At 49.6% G+C, this 20,567-nt stretch overlaps 10 protein-coding genes across 10 annotated transcripts; 5 read left to right on the top strand and 5 right to left on the bottom strand.

Moving 5' to 3' along the window:
• Positions 1–886: 886 nt before the first annotated feature.
• MYCFIDRAFT_44622 (uncharacterized protein) lies at positions 887–1,057 on the bottom strand (the record flags this gene model as incomplete). The annotated part of the gene is made up of 1 exon (XM_007921783.1): positions 887–1,057. A coding segment is annotated over one exon (171 nt), but the record flags the coding sequence as incomplete, so codon positions are not given.
• Positions 1,058–2,735: 1,678 nt separating this feature from the next.
• Positions 2,736–4,872, bottom strand: MYCFIDRAFT_127600 (uncharacterized protein; the record flags this gene model as incomplete). Its single annotated transcript, XM_007922514.1, has 10 exons — positions 2,736–3,209; positions 3,265–3,460; positions 3,513–3,631; positions 3,688–4,117; positions 4,180–4,204; positions 4,270–4,301; positions 4,352–4,423; positions 4,492–4,552; positions 4,642–4,660; positions 4,720–4,872. 10 exons carry the CDS (start codon positions 4,870–4,872, stop codon positions 2,736–2,738), a joined length of 1,581 nt encoding a protein of 526 aa, XP_007920705.1.
• Positions 4,873–5,026: 154 nt separating this feature from the next.
• Positions 5,027–5,796, top strand: MYCFIDRAFT_209434 (uncharacterized protein). Its single transcript, XM_007922513.1, has one exon. It carries the CDS (start codon positions 5,151–5,153, stop codon positions 5,526–5,528), a length of 378 nt encoding a protein of 125 aa, XP_007920704.1. The 5' UTR covers positions 5,027–5,150; the 3' UTR covers positions 5,529–5,796.
• Positions 5,797–5,862: 66 nt separating this feature from the next.
• Positions 5,863–7,671, top strand: MYCFIDRAFT_89028 (uncharacterized protein). The gene is made up of 3 exons (XM_007922512.1): positions 5,863–6,350; positions 6,693–6,835; positions 6,889–7,671. Exons 1-3 carry the CDS (start codon positions 6,099–6,101, stop codon positions 7,478–7,480), a joined length of 987 nt encoding a protein of 328 aa, XP_007920703.1. The 5' UTR covers positions 5,863–6,098; the 3' UTR covers positions 7,481–7,671.
• A 133-nt stretch (positions 7,672–7,804) lies between these two features.
• MYCFIDRAFT_89029 (uncharacterized protein) lies at positions 7,805–9,141 on the top strand. The gene is made up of 3 exons (XM_007922511.1): positions 7,805–8,459; positions 8,520–8,686; positions 8,737–9,141. The coding sequence occupies exons 1-3, from the start codon at positions 8,130–8,132 to the stop codon at positions 8,750–8,752; spliced, it is 513 nt and encodes a 170-aa protein (XP_007920702.1). The 5' UTR covers positions 7,805–8,129; the 3' UTR covers positions 8,753–9,141.
• Positions 9,142–9,285: 144 nt separating this feature from the next.
• On the bottom strand, positions 9,286–10,049 carry MYCFIDRAFT_53885 (uncharacterized protein). Its single transcript, XM_007921891.1, has 3 exons — positions 9,954–10,049; positions 9,730–9,899; positions 9,286–9,661 (listed from the first exon to the last, which is right to left on the bottom strand). The coding sequence occupies exons 2-3, from the start codon at positions 9,886–9,888 to the stop codon at positions 9,479–9,481; spliced, it is 342 nt and encodes a 113-aa protein (XP_007920082.1). The 5' UTR covers positions 9,889–9,899; positions 9,954–10,049; the 3' UTR covers positions 9,286–9,478.
• A 157-nt stretch (positions 10,050–10,206) lies between these two features.
• Positions 10,207–11,497, top strand: MYCFIDRAFT_89033 (uncharacterized protein; the record flags this gene model as incomplete). Its single annotated transcript, XM_007922510.1, has 3 exons — positions 10,207–10,381; positions 10,433–10,980; positions 11,260–11,497. Exons 1-3 carry the CDS (start codon positions 10,376–10,378, stop codon positions 11,495–11,497), a joined length of 792 nt encoding a protein of 263 aa, XP_007920701.1. The 5' UTR covers positions 10,207–10,375.
• A 659-nt stretch (positions 11,498–12,156) lies between these two features.
• MYCFIDRAFT_44605 (uncharacterized protein) lies at positions 12,157–14,298 on the bottom strand (the record flags this gene model as incomplete). The annotated part of the gene is made up of 3 exons (XM_007921782.1): positions 12,157–13,803; positions 13,855–14,155; positions 14,219–14,298. The coding sequence occupies 3 exons, from the start codon at positions 14,296–14,298 to the stop codon at positions 12,157–12,159; spliced, it is 2,028 nt and encodes a 675-aa protein (XP_007919973.1).
• A 437-nt stretch (positions 14,299–14,735) lies between these two features.
• MYCFIDRAFT_84252 (uncharacterized protein) lies at positions 14,736–15,734 on the top strand (the record flags this gene model as incomplete). The annotated part of the gene is made up of 2 exons (XM_007922389.1): positions 14,736–14,763; positions 14,827–15,734. 2 exons carry the CDS (start codon positions 14,736–14,738, stop codon positions 15,732–15,734), a joined length of 936 nt encoding a protein of 311 aa, XP_007920580.1.
• A 1,702-nt stretch (positions 15,735–17,436) lies between these two features.
• On the bottom strand, positions 17,437–18,779 carry MYCFIDRAFT_129568 (glycoside hydrolase family 64 protein; the record flags this gene model as incomplete). The annotated part of the gene is made up of 3 exons (XM_007922509.1): positions 17,437–17,513; positions 17,567–17,648; positions 17,703–18,779. 3 exons carry the CDS (start codon positions 18,777–18,779, stop codon positions 17,437–17,439), a joined length of 1,236 nt encoding a protein of 411 aa, XP_007920700.1.
• Between the last annotated feature and the right edge of the window lie 1,788 nt (positions 18,780–20,567).

Here is a 20,567-nt window from a genome sequence, read left to right as displayed (position 1 = left end):
TAAGGGTTACGAGAACTTAACAGTCTCCTAGGTTGCTAAAGCGCACCGCAATCTAACCGCCCTCCCGGCCTCTAACTCCTTCGTACTATTCGCTTTCCCTACGGCGATCTTAGTCGAAGGCCTCGGCTACATCTCCGACGCTCTAGTTAGTAGGATTCCTTAGTTAAGTTACGTTGTTTAGAACGAAGTTAAACAGATCCTCTAGCTTAATAACGAGGGACTTAAGGAATATCTGCATAATTAGGAGAATGCTACGACGGAAAAGGCTATTAACCTCCTCGTTAATTAAGCTTTCTACGAGGGACAGTACTTCGGTACTAATAGCTTTAATGCGTACGGAGGAGATTTCGAGAGTCGACTAGCTAATAAGGTTATTACTAGTAAGGATTACGGTGCATTGAAGCAGCAGTAAGTTAGCGTAGTAGATTCGATGCTTAGGAAGTTGTTTTTGCATGTTAATAGAATCTAGGAACAATGCTACCCCGGGGGTATTATTGCGGAGTCTCTAAAAGGATAGCCTTAGCTAAGATGCCTAAGGTTACTGCATAACTGTTTGTTTTAAGCGTACAATGTAAAGCGTGTCTAGTTAGACACGAAGAAAGGGAGGGATATTAGCTAGTAACCGGCCCTACATACCTAGGCTGAGTTTTGAGCCTATATAAGAGGCCTCCTTCTATATTGTAGATAGAGCACTAACCTCGTATAGCACATTGTTTATATTACACTTCTACAATGCCTATATTGCAGGGCTCTAGTTATTAGCCTAAGCAACCGTCTTATTATCCTATTATGCTAAACATAGCTGCCTATATTGCTATAGGTTATATTACCCTCGGTAGCCTATACTATTACTGCAGGTAGTAGTAGTGGTTTTGGTTTCCGTCCTTTAACGTATAAAGTTACAAAGACACACAAGGCTATAGACTAAGGCAACTTGAGTATCTGTATTAAACGTAGGTCTATTAGTGTCTCGTAGCACTTTAAACCGCATCTTAAGGACTCTAAACGTGCGCTCTACGACGTTGCGTAAGCTAGAATGCCTTAGATTAAACAACTCCTATATATCTTTAGGTCTACGGTTACCTAAGCCCTATTCCTTTAGGTAATATCTCTTGCCTCTAAATAGTATAATAGTAAGTCTTATACTCGGATAGCTAGTATTAGCAAGATAGTACTTATTAGTTAGACAGTTAGTACCGAAGGCTTCTATTTCGCGAGCGTGTAATAGCATACGGCTATCGTTTATAGAGCCCTCCTACCTAGCGAGAACGTACGTAAATAGTATATTAAAGTCTATAACTACTAGTACATTCTGCGAGACACTACCCTTCCTATTGCGCTATAGTATCTGCTTATTACGAGGAACGTAAGCGATAATATAGCTACCGTCTATAGCGCTAACGCAGTCCTTAAACTACGGGTAAAACTTGCCCGTTCCTCGCTTGTTTATCTCGCTTATTATCTTCGAAGGTACACTATTATAATCCGGCTTTTTAACAACCTTATTATATAGTTTAAGTAAGGCAGTAAGAACCGTATAGAATAACTTGTAGATAGTAGCCTTAGACCTCTTAAATACGAGGTCTACTTAACGGAAGCCGAATAATAGCGATATAACTATAAGGAATTAGATTAACCTTTTAGCGGTAGTTAGGTTCCTCGTTAGTTGCAACCCTCTATCGTACAAGGCGCTTAACAAGGCTATAAATGTAGCCTTATCGATACAGTAGTTCTTATATAACTTACGCTTATCGTCGAGAAGCTCGGCGGTTATATAATAGCTATCGTCGCGGTACGTATATTCCTTATTATCGAGGAATTAGTCGAAATAGTCGATAGCAGCTATGCAAGTTGCGATAGTAGCGAGTCGCTAGCGTTAGGATTAATCGTCTATTACGGGGGCTCGGTCTTAATAAATATACTACTATATATAGTTAAATTAAAGGCGCTACTAAGTATACTATTAATAAAGACAACGGCGATTGTCCGGTCTATATTATAGGTCGTATAAGGGTGTTATATAGCAGCAAGAGGTTAACCTATACCCGAAAGCCGGAAACTCGAATTTACGGCTTCGTACGCTAAGACCTTATACAACCTATTACTATAGGTCGCTATACCCTCTCGAGCCGTTACTATAGGTTTAAACAATACCTACACTTAGAAGAGACACGTTATATCGTTGTACTTGTTTACTTTTATATATACAGGGTCTAGTTGGCCTACAGTTGTTCACTTATAGTATCAGAAGCTATTGCCGCAACCTACCGCGGAAGTGCAGGTGCAAGTAAACAGGCCCTTAGAACTACCCCTCCAGCTGCAATTTCCGCTGGTAATCAGCACTTCCACACCACTCGCGGGAACGTCACGCACTTGCAGCTCCTTCTGCGGCCAGCAATACCTGCTTTTGTTAGTACATATGGTCTCGAGCGATTTGTCTCGCTTCAACGTGAACACGGAAGAAATTGCTGATGACTAGGAGCCGAGGCTGCCGAGTGATGATGTAAAAGTAGAATATATTCTATATCGGGCAGGGGAGCTGAAATGAAACCTCTTGGCGCGAGCATCTCCTTCTTCGCGCTCCGAACTCAAGCCGCAGACCATACATACATCCCATACGCCCATCGTAACATCATTAGCTATCATCATAGACTGCTGACCGTGCAGTCGTCGATAGTGCTTGACAGATTTCAAGCCAGTATTTCAGTACAGCCTCCAAACTTACGGAAATTGATCTAGTCTTGCTTGACCAGCGAGACCGGAGCAATGTATCTGCTCGCACCTCCGAGGACATAGTATGCCAGAGCAAGAATGCAGGTCGCACCAAAGATTACAATGGCGTAGTTGAAATCTGCGGCCCAGTGTGGGTCTCCCTTGACCGGCGCGTTGGGGAAGAAAGAGAAGACGAAGATGACAGCCAGGAAGGCCAGCGTGATGTCGTTGATGAGGCCACCCCACTTGCCTAGCGACCATCGTGCTGGGAGCAGAGGCTCTCCACGTAGTCGCTTCAGTCGGATGCAACCGACCGAGATGATATAGGAGAATCCGAGTGCCGCATTAGAGACACCAACTACGGCGTTGAAGCCAATGTCGGAGCCAAAGTTGATAGCAGCGATTACCACCGACACGCCTAGTACAATGAGCAAGGCATTGACGGGAATCTCCCAAGTTGGCCGCACGAATCGAATCCAGTTCGAGAATGGGAAGCCCTAAGAAGAAGGAATCAGACAGTACACGATGATTCAGTGGTAACCTTTTACTTACCTGATCTCTGCTGAAGGCCCATACTTGACGCGAGGCTGAAGCGACAGTGGTTACCGTGGAGAAGAACAGCAACACTACCAGCAGCGAGCCGAGCACGCACGTCGCAGCCCGAGATTTCGTAGCGTTGAAGAGGACGTCAATGATGGGGAAATCGGAGTCGGCATTGACGATTGTTTCAATGTCCGTGATGCAGAAGCTTGTGAAGGATCAGTATAAGCAATCGGAGTTGTGCGTTGGTAATAACGTACCAGAAGCTGATCAGCATAGTGACGCCAAGAACGCCATTGATAACTGTGGCCCACATCATGGCCCTCGGTAGCTGCTTCGATGCGTCCTTGAGTTCCTCGGACATGTGAGCACCGGCATCCTGTACGCGTTAGTCAGTCAATCCCATGTTGCCTGTACCGAAATAAATATGCTTACTGGTCCAATGAAGCACCACACAGGAGTTGCTAGCCCGACAAGACAAGACAGTCCCTTACTGCCCCAGTTCCCGCCGTCGTGAAATTCAGTGAAGACGCGATCGGCAGGAGCATGCTCTCCCATAATCCAGAATACCAGCAAGAAGACGAAGAATCCGAACACGTGGACAAATAGCAGGATTCCTTCAGCTAGCGGCAGGTGTTCGGCGCAGAAAATGTTGAAGCCCACCGTAAGGAGAAGGAAAGCGTACAAGAGCAATGTCGCCTCCCACTGAGTCGTCACATTGGCATCGGGGTTGACCAAAAGGATCATCGTGTTGACCATGCCTCCTAGCTGGATGCAGCAGGATGGAACGCCGGCAATCCAGCCGAGACAGCAGCACCATCCGACGACGTAGCTGAGCGGCTTTTGCAACGAGGGAGGTGCGAATCTATTGAGATGGTTAGCTGCCGACACGGGATAGCAGCGGACGCTGTGCGAGCAAGGCCTTACTCAGAGACCCAATGATATTGTCCACCTGGAGTCCGGAGAAGTGGTTAGCAAAGTTTGAACAGGTCGTGGATCCAAGCGGCAGCTGCATACCGGAAGTTGGAGCCATTGATGCCATCTCGGCGCTGCCAATAGGTTAGGCGTGTTCTGGGTTGACACGATCAGATATACTCACAGGGAAGCAATCATGCAAAGCATGAATAGCCATACTGCGATGGTGCACCAAATGAGACCAGCCGTGCCACCACTGTCACGAGTCAGTATGGTGGCCATGCAGAAGCGGTCGAAGGGAAGGCTTGCTTGTAGAGGCCAAACCAATTCGCAAGCAAGACATTCTCCCACGTTGCTTGCAGGATGGTGACGAAGCCAACAATACCTAGGGGGAAGTTGCGGTCAGCGATCTACCTGTGCGCACACCGAATACAGGGATAGGACATCGTCCACGCGGTGACAGATCTGACATACCAACTAGCTTGAAGTTACGCTATGTGCGGGTCAGCATATGGTTCATCGATCGAGGACTCGAATTGGACATGGACTCACACGCAACTCTTGCGACTTCCCCATGCGACTCATCTCTGCACCATCGGTCTGGGTGCCGCCTTTCTTCTGGACGGCCGCGGCTTCATCGGAGCGGTCCTCGAGCGAGATGCCATCTTCTGGCTTCAGATCGGGAATGGGAGTTGGCCTGCCCATGTTCGCTGCTGGATGTGTTGTCGAAAGAGCGAGCTTGGACGGAAGGAGCACAAGGCGATTGAGGGGCAGGGCAAACGAAGGTGTCGACGAGAGCGAGGGCGAGAGCGCGGGAGTGGACGTCTTTACTGGAGAGAATGCCGAGCAAGGTGTGCTGGCCACATGATTCTGGTGTGACGGAGTCGAATGTTCAGGGCTTCGGCAGAGGAAGTCGCGGGCAGCAAGCCCGTCATGCCGCAACTGTCACTTTTGAAAGAAGCCCGAATCTGATCAACGCCGGCATGCACAGCCGTCGTGCTACGCGGAGGCATGCTCAGGATCTGAAGCAGCCTGGTGCAGGACTTCGCGGCGCAATGGGCAAGTGCAGCGCCGGCCGAGTCACCGTGATTGCATCGCTCCGCTTGACAGGTATCACGACTGCACACCTCTCCGGGCGAAGTTTCGTTGTAAACGAAATGCTGCAGCGTCAAATGCAAGGAACGTCGGCGGCATGCACGCAGGCGGAGCTACTGCGCGACGTACCTGGTTGCTGGACTCTCGACACGTCGGTTTGCAGGGATCACAGTCGCACCAACGCCACCACAGCGCGTCAAAAGCTCCAAGTCGCCCGTCACACAACCCAAGACGGCCGAGCATTTGCGTCCTCCGGCGTAACGTGATGCACGCAGCACAAGGTTGTGAAGAGGTGGCACGCTGCAGCACACGTCCGGTTTGAAACGCAGCCGCTTGGTTGGCCGTGCCACACCACACCTTGCCCAGATCTTCGTGCCATCCCCATCACGTCGAGCGACTGATAGCAATTTCTCCGATGGCCCTCTGTGCCGCCGAGACGACCTTCCTGTGTGTTCAACATGCGCGCCTATCTGTAAACTTCGCACGCCCCTTGATGGCTGCCCACGGATGGTAGCACAGCGTCAATCCTGTCTTTACACCGCCGAACAGTGTCACCGGGAGGCCACTGGACAGCGCTTCCTCGCGCATCTTCGCAGACCTCTGAAATCTCTCGTGAGAATAAGACAAGCAAGTCCTTCAGCATTCACTCTCTGCTGCCCCGACCGCCGACTGTGCCGAGCCGGACCGTTGACAAGCTTGAATTTCGAGTCCCCTTGAGCAAAGCAAAGCATCGGGAGGTTTCAAGTTTCCACTGTTCTGCATGGTCGGAGTTCGCGCAGTGCGGTGCTCAGCATACTGACGCCTTTACAACACACCCGAGACCGCATCGCATCAACATGCCTCAACGCGAAGGATACGAAAACGCTGTCACCTATACCATCAGCCTTTGCCTGGTCTTCACCATCTGCGTCGGCCTCGTTCGGGCATGGATTCGGAGAAATGCATATGGAAGAGATGATATCGTCATTGGATTGGCAACTCTGGTGTCTTTCGGCTATACCGGAGCAAGCTATGCCGCTGTAGGAGCTGGACTTGGAAAGCCTTGGTCAAGGATCAAAGAAGATCCACACTTGGCAAAGCTGAACGAGGTACGCAGAAGCGAAGTAGTGTGCTATTTGCGAAGCACTCACCCAAGTCTAGGCCTCAATAGCCAGCATCATCTTGTTCTTGCTGGCGCTATATTTGTCGAAATGCGCAATGGTGGCATTCCTCAGTCGAATCACCAAAGCCCCAGAACAGATCCGGCTCTACCATATTTGCAATGGCTTCGTGGGTCTCATAGGTCTTGCTTCGATCATCATCGCCACTGCTAGCTGTCATGTCTCAGCAAGGCCTGGATACTACTGGGCATTCAGTGACAATGTCGATACTTGCCCTTCACAGGTACATTAATCCGTTGTCAGCGTAGAACCATCGCTGACTCTGCCTAGAATGCCCGATGGCAAGCCATCACAGGGCTCGACATTTTCTCTGAGATCATCCTGCTCTTGCTGCCTCTACATCTAGTTTGGAATTTGCAGATGCGATTAAGCAAGAAAGCCATGATCATCATTGCCTTTTGGATTAGAATACCGTGAGTGTATGATCTGTGAACAGGATGAATACGATCGTACTGACTTGGTGCAGCACCCTTGGCTTTTCAATCGGCCGGAATTACTATACCATGAGATTACGACAGCAGAGTTCCGATAATGGACTGGACAGCTCCCTGGCCAACATCTGGCTGCAGATTGAACTGGCATATGCCATCGCCTCAAGCACACTTTCGGCGCTGAAGACCTTCACCGAGAGCTTTGCCAGTGGCTTCGGAATGGGCTTCACGCGAGGGAAGGGTGACAACAGCTACGGAATGTCAGACGTATCTGGCTCGTCAGGCCGCTCATCATCTAGAACGGAAAAGAGCAAGTCGCCGACATCGAGTGGCGCTAGCGGTAGCATAGGACGCTCCACAGAGCGACCCAAAGGAGTTGAGGTCTGCACTCCCCCGGTTCCGGACGTAGCAACGGACACAGGTCTGCGACTGAGACCAGAGACGGACATCTCGCATATCGCCAGCGTCTCGGCGAACCCGCAAAATGGTGAGATCTGGCGAGCGAACAGCAGTGTCGGAAGCGAGAGCTCAGGGGATGACAATAATTTGGTCATTGTTCGCCGCTCGTATGAGGTACATGAGCACGATCGAGCGCCCATTCTGCCAGATCGAGAAGTGCGCGCATAATGAAGGACGGATCTGATCGGTGGCTGTGAGCCTCAAACGTGTCGGGGCTGACGCAGTTGATTTGATCGGAAAGTCCACGAGGCTATGAATGAGAATATGATGCAGACTTTGGTGGTCTTGTGTACAGTAGAAGAGCGTACAAATGGCAGGTTGATGGCTTGACGATGTTATTAATTGAAAAAATTGCATCCATGGATGATCTCTCTTTCACGTGGCTTCGCGAGCACGGACGTGAGGCGGGAAGGAACTTGCGGCGGGCTGTCCCGCTTCAGTTGTTCTATGCAGCCGCGATCTTGAAGTGATCGCGTGTCGACCTCGTCCATCATCCTAGAGGCTTCCACCGTGCAGCATAACCTTCCCTTCGCCTACGCAGGACTGTACCTAATCTCGGTGCCAAGACCTTGCGACCTCTCACGACCTCTCACGACCGCTCACGACCGAAACGGATCGACATTCCTTTCAACGCGACAAAGACGAGTCCGGTCTTAGCTGCCGGCGCATTAATTACATACCGCTGCGCAGCAAAATACGCAACGGGGAAGCATCGGTTTTCAAGATCTCGGGATCGTGAGGGAACAGAGGAAAGGACCATACAGCGAAAGCTGAGGAGTCCTGCGACCAGCGTCTGCAAAAGCTAGGAACATTCACAATGTTCTTCGTGGCCAATCGAACGAGGGAGGTGGTTCTACACCCTTCCTTCTTCGACAGCTCAGCAAATGCAAAGATCATCGCAAAACTCTACGACGACATGCAAGGCAATATCGAGGGCACGGAGATCGTGATTCAGATCATCGGTGTGGACGATATCAGCGAACCAGTGCTTGTGCCGGGAACGGGAATGGCGAAATACGTCCTCTCATACCGTGCCATCATCTGGAGACCTTTCCGCGGCGAGGTTGTAGATGGCTTGGTTACGACTGTGGTCAGCAATGGGTTCTTTGTGGAAGTTGGCGCGATGACCGTCTTTGTGAGCAGATCGGTGGGTTTGAGATGGCATGTCCTCGAGTTGCCATGAATCGTGCTAACTTGACTTCGATAGATGATTCCTTCAAATTTGAAGTACACCGTTGAGGGCTCTACGCCCTCGTTCACGGACAACAACGACCAAATTGAGCGAGGCACGCAGATTCGACTTCGGTTGAAGGGTATCAGAGGCGAGATTGGCAGCATGTTCGCCGTGGGTAGCATTGCTGAGGATTATCTCGGGTATGCTATCTCACTGACTCTTCTTCTATGCTTGACTAACATGATCATAGTGCGTTGCTACAGTAAGCCATACCTGTGCAGCCCTGGACGAGTGTCTTGCCGTCACAGATTACGTTGAACCAGATCTGCGCATTGAGCGCGCCAGCACCTGGATCCGACGTGCAGCAGCAAGAACAGTAAAGGGACATGATGGCCCCAGCTGGCCTTGGGTTGAGCTCGCCATCAAGAGGTGAGAACTCTCAACCTGCTTTGGCTTGAGCTCCCCAGGTCAACGAAGTAGTTGACGTGGCAGCATTCTCTCCCAGCTAGAAGGGATTCAAAGTTTGGCGTCAAGTTGTACGATATTCAGCATGGTTTCAGCGCGGAGTTTCGGCGGGAAAAGGAAGCCGAGCGAAAGGTGTAGAGTTGCATAGATCACGAGATACCCCAAGTTGGAATGAATTTACTGAGCATGGATCATCACGCTCAGTCAACTGCCTTCGCCAAATTGTGTAAGTGAAGGATGGCGGAGAGGGCAAACTCTGAGGCCGAGCATTTGGTTGCAAGAAGCACGTTCGCAAAAGCACGCAAGGCACATGGATGCAGTCACTCATAATCAACACATGGCCGGAGAAGTCGTCTTCATTTCGCATCAGGCGTCCCTATGGTAGTCATACAGCAGCGAAGCTGTTCGCCATACGCCGTGCATGCATAGTATGAACCGAACGTTCTTCAATCCTCCAAGAAATCCTCAGATCTGCCCTTCATCCCAGCCTCAACATGTCGTTCCTCGTTGCGGCAGAAGCGACACGTTTAGTCGAAGAGACCGAAGCCCATATCCTCATCCGACTCCTCCTTCTCCTCTTCCTTGGCCTCCTCAGCAGCTGGCGCAGCAGCGTCACCGCCAGCAGCAGCGGCAGCACCACCGGCTGCTGGAGCGCCGCCAGCACCTCCAGATGGAACGGAGGCGAGCTTGGTCGAACCCTCGGAGATCAGCTGGATAATTATATTAGTATTTATTCCGCATGTTTGAAAATAAAATGTTTGCGATATCGCTCGCATACCTCGTTGATGTCCTTGCCTTCGAGCTCGGAGAGGAGCTTCTCAAGACGCTCGTCGTCGGCCTCCACGCCGACGGCGCTGAGTACGCCCTTGATGTCTTTGGCGGATGGAGAGGTGTTGCCGCCGAGGCCGAGGAGGAGGTAGGCTGCGAGGTGCTTCATTTTGATAGTGTCTGTGCGGAGTCTGTTAGATGGTGCCTTTGGCAGCTTGAGGTGTTGTCGCGTACTGTGTGATGTGGTTTTGGTAGAAGAACTAGAGAGTCAATCGATTTAAGCTGGGATGCAGCTGACTGAAACTTCGAGTTCTGTGCGGTGGGTGGTAGTCGTCGCGGAGTCTCAAGAAGTCGGCACGGTGTCAGATAATTTGGATTGAAGGGTGGGCACGAAGTCTTGGCGTCTTCATGGTGCCTGAGGCGCACACGGCCAAATCCGGCGCCTTCTAATAACTTTGACTTCAGCATGCTTCTTTGGCACATGCGACAGCAGTCATATACATAGACGACTCCCTCTTCTGGCGACCTCGACCTTTCCGCCACCCTCTCGACAATCTCATCCGTACGTAGCACGCTTACGCAGTTTGCTATGCGACATCTCTCGCCTTCGAGAAGTTCCAGATAGCGAGCCTTGAGCATCTGGAACGCAACTCATCATGACGGTAGGTAAGCTATGCTGCTGAAGCATTGACTACTTGGCTGACGTAGAATAGGGCTTCAACTTTAACAATCTTCTCAATTCTATCGGCAAGCCAGGCGCGACTCCTTCGCCGAAGCCTACGACAAACATCTCAAAACCGCCCACAGCAGCCGAGAGCACAGCCAACCCGCAAGCGCTCATGCATCGCGAGAAGCCTCGTCCCGTACCTGCACATGTCACAGCAGGAGTTAAGCGAAAGGCTGAAGCCCAGTCTTCCGCGCCACAGGCAAAAGTAACAAGGACGGAAGTCAAGGTGCCTGTACGGCCTAGTCAGAATGGACAAGTGGCCAGTGCAAAGCCAGTGATCTCCACCTCTACCGCTACAGCAGCATCATACAAAGGCACATCGAGCCCTTCGACCTCTTCTCAGCCGGCCAAATCTGCAGCGAAGCCGGCAGCGGCTGCCCCTAAACCCGCTGGAAATGGCGCACCCGCTGCCCCGAAAGGATTTGCTGCTATTCTGGCACAGGCCAAAGCCGCTCAAGAGGCATCCAAAGGAGCTGGAACCAACACCATCAAGCACAAGCCCGTGGAGAGGTTGACGAAGAAAGAGCGGATGCGGTTGAGGGAGGAAGCGGTACGGAAAGGAGGCGGGAAAGATGGTGGTAAAGCGGCAGCAGCAGATCGGAGTCGGAGCGGTACACCCTCAGACCCGAAATCTGGGGCGAAGAAGGTCCCGGAGACAGGATACAAGGGAACGATGAAGAAACCAGTCATTGCGCCACCCCCAATCACATACACAGGCACCATGAAGAAAGCAGTCCCAGGAGTCGCACCCAAGAAAGACCCCAGGAAAGGTCTCGGACAGGACAAATATGGTGGTTACGCCAGCTGGTCAGATCTTTCTGCTGCAGAGGATGAAGATGAACAAGAAGGCTACGACTCGTACGAATCCGACGACATGGAAGCCGGCTTCGATGACGTTGACGGCGAAGAGCAGTTGGCCTTGAAGTCCGCCAAGAAGGAAGACCTCGAGGCTCTGCAAGAAGAAGAGCGGCATAGACGGGAGAAGGAAGAAAGGAAACGCAAGTTGGCGGCTCTTAGTAAGACTGCTGCTGCTGCCAAGAAGAGGTATTGAGTTTTCTTTTGCGCTGTACAGATTTCACGCCGTTGACGAATGCCATGCGATTACGAATGGAGCATGGATGGGGATTGTACATTTTTGTTCTCTCGCTCGAGCTCGAGCTTGAGCATATATTGTCTTAGCGATGGGAGTTTTGGGAAGGGTAGAGAAGGGATGGGTAGGATAGCATGTTCGTGTTCGTGTTCTTGTTCTAAGACAGCCTCCCGAAGCAAGCTGTTTGTTTCCGCGTCAATTTCTCTCGCTAGGTGATCGTGATTTCTTGCCGTGGTTTTCTTGAGCAAGACCCGACTTAGTCTAATATGCCGCGCTACAAGAAAGGAAAACATTTTTTTTTGCAAATGTCAAGTAATCAAAGCTAGAGAAATTTTTTGGGGCGCTGGAAGAGAGCGAGCAAGCATCAAGCCAACCAAAAAAAAAATGAAAGCAGGGAGGGGTGCCTGCCTAATACTCTAATAATGAATCGACAAACCGGACTACTCCTCCTGACTTGCTGGACTTGGATTTTATTCGCAAACTGCGTAAGGTATGAGGTACTGTAGAAAGAAGGAAGTAGGAATAACAGCCCATTTCCTCTTTTTTTTTAAAAAAAAAATTCCTATGGAAGAGGGCTCTAAGAACGCCAAACGCCGTGCGCTTAACTAACTCACTCGCTCTCAAATATCTTCTTCCCAAACGAGAACTTTTCCCGCTTCGCATAAGCGATGATGCTGCGAAGCAATTACCACTGCCACGACGTGCATAATGAAGAGGAGGATCGACTGTCGGAGGCCGAAATTTAGGAATCCGAGATCTATGGCTGCGAGGCTGAGGAGGGGGTATAATAGCCGTTGATTGGCGGAGTAGGGAGCGCAGGGGATGGAGATCATGAAGATTTTGGCGGCGAAGAGGAGGGCGCGGATACTGATTGCTATTCGAGGGGAATGGATGAAGCGCATGATGGCATTGAGCGGTGGGCTAGGTGGTGGTGGAGGGAGCATGAGTCTCGGGCTTTGTTGAGGGGGTTGTTGGTCTGGCGTAGCAGCGGGAGGTAATCCCACTTTTCGAGAGCTCAGTGTCAAGTCTTGTGGGCTTGTGGGTCGACTGGTACTCCTGTCTTGTTTTATGGGACTTCGAGATCTTATGCTGTCGCTCGAATAATGTCTTCCAGGTGATGAAAGGCCGGGTCGTGACGATATGTATGAGTGCTTTCGGTTCCGGGAGGCCGCTTTCGGTGCAGGAGAGTCGATGTTGGAGACCCGAGGTGTGAAGTCATCAAACACAGACTCTGCTTCTCCCAGAGCTACGCCGCCCTTTATACTGGTCAAGATCTCTTCTGTGGATGGCCGCTCGTTGGGGTCGACGCTCAGCAGCTTCTTGAGATATTTGAACAGTCTCTCGGGTAAGTCCGGCCTCACGCGGGTTTCATCATTAAAGCCAGTCCACTTCTGGATTTCAGCTCTGAGCTGTTCAAGGTCTTCGTTCTCCTCGTTTATGTCGTCTGCATTTGCATATGGCAGCCGTCCAAAGCACATGAAATAGACGATCATGCCGAGTGAGAAGATGTCTGATTTGGTGGTGAAGTTCTTGTATGAGCCATCCGCATTCTGGAGGAGAACTTCCGGTGCGCAGTAAGAGATGGTGCCCGTTGCGCCAGATGATAGACGTGCGGCGCCAGCAGCTTGGACCTCTCCAAAGTCCGAGATCAGTACTCTAGTCCTATTGCCATCTCGCTGTAGCAAGCAATTCGAAGGCTTCAGGTCGCGGTGTATATAGCCTTTCGAATGCAAGTGGTGTAGGCCAGATGTAATGTCACGGAAGAAGGAAAAGATTTCTTCAAAGGACAGTTTGCTCGGTCCCCGCAGATCTTGAGGAGGACTTGACTCGCCTTTCGACTTCCGACGTAGTCTATCCTTGAGATTTTCTTTCGTGGATGGGCCCCTTTGAGGCCCAAGAACATACGTATGAAGATCGCCACCATTACAATAGTCTTGCAAGATCCACAGACACGGGATGCTGGGAGCGAACTTCGAAGGCTGATGGTCTTCTAGCCAGGTCCAGTGGTAGGCGACCAGGTTCTTATGAGGGATCTTCTGCAGAAGCCTCACCTCGACGATGACTTTTTCGAAATAGTTCCGGCTATCTCCCACCGGGATGCGCTTGCACGCGAAATGGCCAAGCGACACTCCATCGATCATGTGTTCGACCAGTAGGACCACCCCATTGCCTCCGCGACCTAGCTCACGTTCTTCACGGAAGAATTGTTGGAAGTAGCCTGGAGAGAAGGCAGAACTGCTGATTCCTTTATCACCCGGTGGCGCGGGCTCACTGCCGACAAATTGAGCGCCTGACGGAGGCTCTGCGGATCCACTGACGTCTCGTGAGCGGCCAGATCTAATGGCTGGGTGCACTCGTCTGCTTGGAGAGGAGAATCCGGATGCAGCTGGCGAAGGCCTCTGGCTCGCTGCGAGCATAGCAAAGTAGTCCTGATCCACAAAAGGTCGATCTCGACCAAGGGCATGAGCATGATCGGCATCGTCGTCGGACCGTTCCCTGTTGCGGAGAGGTCTGTGGCAGTAAGGGCACTCCGTCAGCTCGACGGGCTCGTGTGCAGCATCTCGTACGGACAGCTGTTGCGTCTGGGCATCGTATAGCACGACGGCATTTCCGCGTCGGCTGGCGAGATGTCAGAATTCAGAATGGCGCGGCCGGGTTCAAGTTCTGCTTCGGATCACGTACAGCACAATGTCGCGCGAGTCTGATGCGTACGGGACCAAGGACAACTGGCGTCCAAGTTGAGGCGGCGTCTCTTCGGCCATAGCACACTCATGGCATTCCAATGCTCACCCGACAGCTCGAAGTCGATCGGAGTTTCGGTGGGAGCGAGTGTTCAGATGCGAATGCGAATGTTTGATGTTTGGTGTTCACCCCGCATGGGTCGTCAATTCCGCCCGAAATTCGGCCGTATCCTTTATTCTACTTACTGTCCTATTATTTACCAGTCCGCTTGAAGCGAGTAACGTTACTTCCACTCCGCTCGAGATCGTCTAGGACAACCATATTCGTCCGGCACGGCAGCTTCTCATGATCACGCGATCCCGATGGATTGATACGGATCAAAGTTCAACCGAACGGGAATGTATAGAACGTGAGATTTCCCTTTCAGAAAATGCTTCACATGCAAAGAAGACTCTTCAGACTGACACATCTCGCCCAGAACAGTGCAAGACAAGAAGTACACCTCGGCTTCCGCAAAATGGCCAACGTAGCAGACCACTACGAAGGTGCGTGGCCGACAGAGCATCACAAGCAAGAGCTCCCCCGCTGACCAGGCACTTTATGATTAGATCCGATATCGATCGCCGTCATTGGCGGCACGGGTCTTCAATCTCTGAAAGACTTCACCCACGTCGCCACTCTCCAGCCAGACACCCCTTGGGGCACTCCATCCTCGCCCATCTCCGTCCTCCATCACCCTTCACCCTCCACCGGCAAGCCCATCCCAGTCGCATTCATCTCCCGCCATGGCTTATCCCACGAGTTTGCACCACATGAAGTGCCAGCTCGCGCAAACATCGCAGCTCTTCGAAAGCTCGGTGTACGCACGATAATTGCCTTCTCGGCCGTGGGCAGTCTGCAAGAGGAGATTAAGCCACGCGACTTCGTCATTCCAGACCAAATCATTGATCGTACAAAGGGCATTCGACCTTTCACTTTCTTCGAAGGCGGTATGGTCGGTCACGTAGGCTTCGCGGACCCATTCGACTCTGGCGTGGCCGAGGTCGTACGCAAGTGCGGGCACAGCTTGGAGGGAGACGGCGTGCGCCTTCATGACAAGGGTACGATTATTTGTATGGAGGGCCCACAATTCTCTACTCGCGCCGAGAGCAACATGTATCGCACGTGGGGAGGTAGCGTGATCAACATGTCTGCATTACCTGAGGCAAAGCTCGCGAAAGAGGCAGAGATTGCCTACCAGATGATCTGCATGAGCACGGATTATGACTGCTGGCATGCCTCTGGCGACGTGACGGTCGAAATGGTCATGGGGAATATGAAAGCCAATTCTGAGAACGCCAGACGCTTCGTGGGCTCAGTCCTCGACGAGCTCAGCAAGGAAGAGCATGCTGATTTGGTCTCTGCCAAGCATTTGCAAGGCCAGACGAAGTTCGCAGGAAGCATGACCAACGCAGCTGGAAGATCTGCGGAGGCGAAGAAGAAGCTGGACTGGCTATTTCCAGGATACTTTGAGTAGAGGGCAAATCTTCGATTGGCCAGGCTCTTCCACCTAGCATTCCAATTCACAGGCTTATCACAGTGCCTGGAGCAGCATCGACGATCGTGCGTGGAGTCGGAATTCAACGCCATGGGCTTGCTGAATGGCATCGTAGCATACCGGAGTATGAGAATGACATGATCAAGGCGTTGTGGAACGACTTCCCACCACCTCTCGGGAAACCTTCGAAGTATTCTCCTCCATATCTCTCTCATGATCGACTCCTGTCAAAGTCAGCTCACATCCACAACCATTGGAAATGCGTCCGTCGCTCACCCAACTCCTGCACTGATGCTCAACACCCCAACCATCAACAGCAAACCTCCTTCCATCTTCTTCCGTTCTAGGCCACTCGAGCGTCATATCTCCAGCACACATCAGACCTTGCCTCAAATAATCGAAACAACGCGCTCCACATGATCCTCCCGCGGCGCAAGCACGCCCTTGAACGTCTCGAAAGGTGAACTCCGATTCAGAAATGGCTGCATCGCGTACAGATACGTTCTTATATGCGAGAGGCAGTGAAGTTGATGGAAGAGAGAGATGTCGTAGATTTCTCCTTTGCCTTCAATTTCAGGTAGGATCGAAGTTGGAGCAGCTTCTGGGATGTGGACGAATCCATCGCCTGGCTGCGAATCATTAATACACAAGTCTTTTCTCCTGCAAATGTGAAGTAGCTGGATGTTTTGTTTGTTGAACTTACGGGCATCATCTGTCCCCAAGCAGCATCATTTTCTCCCTTTTTCTCCTCCAACGAACCTCTCATCTCGCTCAAGACTCACTGTTTCTTTTTTTCTTTTTTCAAATATCAGCCAGCACACACAACCACACAATTGAATTCTTTTTTCCTCCTCATTCTTTTCTTTTGCTGCCAATACTCACATGTATTCCTCTCAACCAAGCACACAAAATCCCTAAAACCCAAAATCTCACGTCTATTAGATTTCGACCTATATTTTCGAGATCTCTATATCGCGTTTTTAAAGCTAGATATTTTCTCGTTATTACGAGGATTAGAGTAGTAGGGATAAGAATCTTTATTATCTATCTAATTCCTTAAAGAAGAAGAAGATAATAATAAAACAAGGTATTTATTAAGCTTGCTTTTTAAAAAGTCTACTCTAAGTCTATATTATTATTCCCTTTTCTTTATTTATTTTTTATAAAAAAGAAAATAGAAATAGAGGAGATAGACTTAGACTTTCGAAGTATATATATATATATATATATACGTACTATCTATATAGATAGATATAAGAGAACTTCTTTATTATATAATAAATTTGTTGTTGTTCTTTAAACTAAAAGAAATTATATAAGGCTTCTCTCTAAGTCGCTCTCGCCTATATAACTAAGATCTTTCTTTTTTCTACACACACAAAACACAAAATATGAAATATTATGTATCTAATACTATTCTATCTATATATAATACGATCTAGTATGTATGCTCCTTTCCTGAAAAAGGAAATCGCGACTCTAGGTTATATAATATAATAAAGCGAGAAGTAAATAAGAATAAATCTTAGCTTAGCTTAGTGCGACGGGAGTAATCGAAAGCTTAGAATAGGTAGGGTTGTAGGGTTCCTTATTATTAGGGGGAAAAAATGCAAAGTGACTAACATACAGCAGTAGGGCAGAGGAAAAGTAGGTAAAGTAAGTTACATCTAAGCCGCATATTCTAGGCCCCATTTCCTCCACATGTGACTGTAAGTCTGGAGGGAGAGAAAGAGTAAATTGCACCTTCTTGGGGTTTGCCTGTCGCATGTCAGTACTTTCGCGCAAATCTAGATGATAATGGTGATACGGACCTCCATCCGGCGTCACATCGTCGTATGGGAAAGCGTAGCCCAGGGTATCGACATTGGCAGCGTGGACGATGCGGGCATAGTGCTGTGATGAAAATGAGCATGATTGTTGTCAGAGGGATATGAGGAGAACACTCACGTTCGTCGTAGGGTTTGTATAGTACTGACTCGGCTGAACTCCATTTGGCGCCTGATTGCTCAAGAGTAAAGTGCTTCTCGCGAATCCCGTCGAGAGCCTGGGAATGATGGCATTGGTTTTCGCATTTCCTCCCGTAGCGAACGGTCCGGTAGCTTGGCCAAAGATATCTTTTGCATTGGGCTTCGCAAACACACTACCATCTCCAAAGTCCAAAGAACCATTTGCGTTGACTTTGCCTTGGACGTCGCCCCACTGTGCTTGCGTGTTGACGGTGAGGGGCTGGTTCTGGTACTGGGCGAAGACTTGATTGACGTAGTCGGTCCAGTAGGTTGCGAACCAGTCGGGATTCAGCGTGATGCCGGAATTGGGCGACAATGCTCGAAGGTCTTTGCCTCCGCTTTGGACGATGAGAGAACTCCAGCGTCGACCGTCTTTCGCTGTCTGGTCGCGAAGACCTTGGCAGACCTGAGCAAGACCGTTTGGACGCATGCCGGCAATATGCTGGCTGCCACCGGATGTGTCGTTGAGTGTAAGCGCAATGGGCACGCCGCTGACGAAATCCACGTATGAGATGTTGACGAAGACCTGGTCAGAATTGTAGGTGAACTCGCAGAAGCCGAAGTTGATGTTGTAATTTGGATCCGCAGGGTTGAACACTGAAGGCTCCACGAGGCCAGGGCCCGGATTCAGCATAAATGTGAGAGGCGCATCTTGGGAAAACCAGATGCGTCCACCTGCCAGGCGAGGAATGGTTGCAGACACCGTGCTCCCCGGAGCACCAAGCTGGATGGCGATGGGCGTGGTGATTTTGGTGCCGACGGTCGGTGGACTGGGTGGGTAGTATGGCGTCTTGGCATCTGACTGAAGTATGAACAGAGCATTATTTTTGTCAATGGCTTGGCCGGTGATGTAGGCGTACACGTTTCGTGAGCTGGTCTGATTCTCCAGGACAATGTTGAGGGTACCAGTGGTAGTGGCGGCCTGAGTCGAAATAGCCGCTCGATTGTATGTCTTTGGTCCAGATTGCTTCAGATCTTGTTCCACTTGATCCTCGCTCGGCTGCCATAGAATCGGCATCTGCTGCGTGTCGCTGGGGACTTGTTGAGCGTTGGGCACCTCGACTTTCTCGACATGCGATGGCGCTGCGCTGCTCTTGCCCTTTCTCTGCTTTTTGACGTGTCTTTTGACGAAGCTTTTGATCCTATCCTTCAGTGACCCAGCCATATCGTTGGCGTCGTGAATGAGGGATAGGAATGGGTCGTAGAGGGGTAATGTTTGCATATAGTTGCAGTAATGTAAGAGGTGAAGGTAGGAAACAGTGCTGCGCAGTTGATGCAGATGATGCCTGCTTCACATAGCTTACCGTCGAGATGCACTTGCCAATCCCGAGACGGGATTCATGTTCACCCCGTCCAACTCCACGAAGAGCGTGCCCGTGCCATGGTCTGCAGATCCGTCGTCACATCGGAGGGTAAACGTGTATAGCAAGGTGCAGCCGATGACATTGCTAGCGGGCGAGAAAGTTCGCGGTATGGCGACATGGTGTGTTGTGGTTCAGTCAGGTGATATGCTAGTCAGCTAATACCATCAGCTGACCTGTGCTAAGAGGAAGGACACATAATGGGTATATTAACTGCAGTTTCTATAGCAGGCTCCTGATTCTTCTTTGTATAGTTATATAGTTGTCAATCCGATAATTAGTTGTATCCTTAGTACGATTTACAATAGGTTATAAGCCCGGCGTATACGCTTACCTGTTTAGTTCAACTATAAAAGAACTGTTTCTAGAGTCTACTAAATAGAGCTAGCTATCTAGACCTATCAGGTACCTAGTTAAGAGCTCTAGTTCGGACTAAAACCTAGTAAGTGTCCCTTACAAGCCCTGCCTAGTACTATACTAAAAGGCAGCTAGGAACGATAGACACTAATTAGATAAAGACAGTAAAGGAGAATCAAGTTCTTAGGAAGGGGATTAACTTCTAAGACTAGAAGCTTATATTCTAGGCGGCCCTTCTAGAAAAGGACCTAGTTAGTATAGTATTCTATAGACTTAACTAGGCTAATAAAATAAAACCACCTCTAAAAAGTATATTTATAGGGGACTTAGCCGATTAGCAGTATAGAGACATATTTAGGGACTAGAAGAAGAAAGACATCCAAGCCCTAGGTATACTTATTGCTAGACTCGACCCTGCCCTTAGACTAGACTTCGGTAATACACCTAAGTTAGCTAAGGATATATACGACTACATTGAGGCTCTATACAAGCCTATTGTAACTATAGACATATTTAATACTATTAAACTCATTAGGTATATTAGGATGCCCCTTACTAATCCGAATACCTAGTAGTACTGCGAATCTTTTTAGCAGTAGTTTAATAGATTCTAAACATCGACAGAACAATTTGCTAGCTTAGTTACAACAATAGAAGCGCCTATAAAGTCATTAGATATTAAGATGCCTAATATGCTTGTTAGGATGCTGTTTATTTAGGGCCTTTCTAGTTACGAATAGCTTAGATCCTAGAAGTATAACAATAAGCCTAAAGCTAAGGACTCCTCCCTTAAAGTAATAATAACGTCCCTAAGGAGAGAAAAGCCTCCTAGACAGTTATCTAGCGGCTTAAAGCTTGTTAGAGGGGCTATTAGCAATAATAACGACTAGTGCACTTAGTATAAGTACAAGCATACTAACGCTAAGTACTATAAGCAATACCCTAATATAGCACTACCTAGTTAGGGAAAGAAAGATAAGAGTAAAGATAAAGATAAAGACAAAGGCAAGAAGGGTAAAGGCAAAGGAAAGGGCAAATCTAGTAGTGCTATTAACAATAACAAAGATGAATTAGACTCCTCCTCTAAC

The sequence above is a fragment of the Pseudocercospora fijiensis genome, assembly GCF_000340215.1.
Source record: "Pseudocercospora fijiensis CIRAD86 unplaced genomic scaffold MYCFIscaffold_1, whole genome shotgun sequence".
NCBI lineage: Eukaryota > Fungi > Ascomycota > Dothideomycetes > Mycosphaerellales > Mycosphaerellaceae > Pseudocercospora > Pseudocercospora fijiensis.
This window is presented reverse-complemented; position numbering and strand designations above follow the sequence as displayed.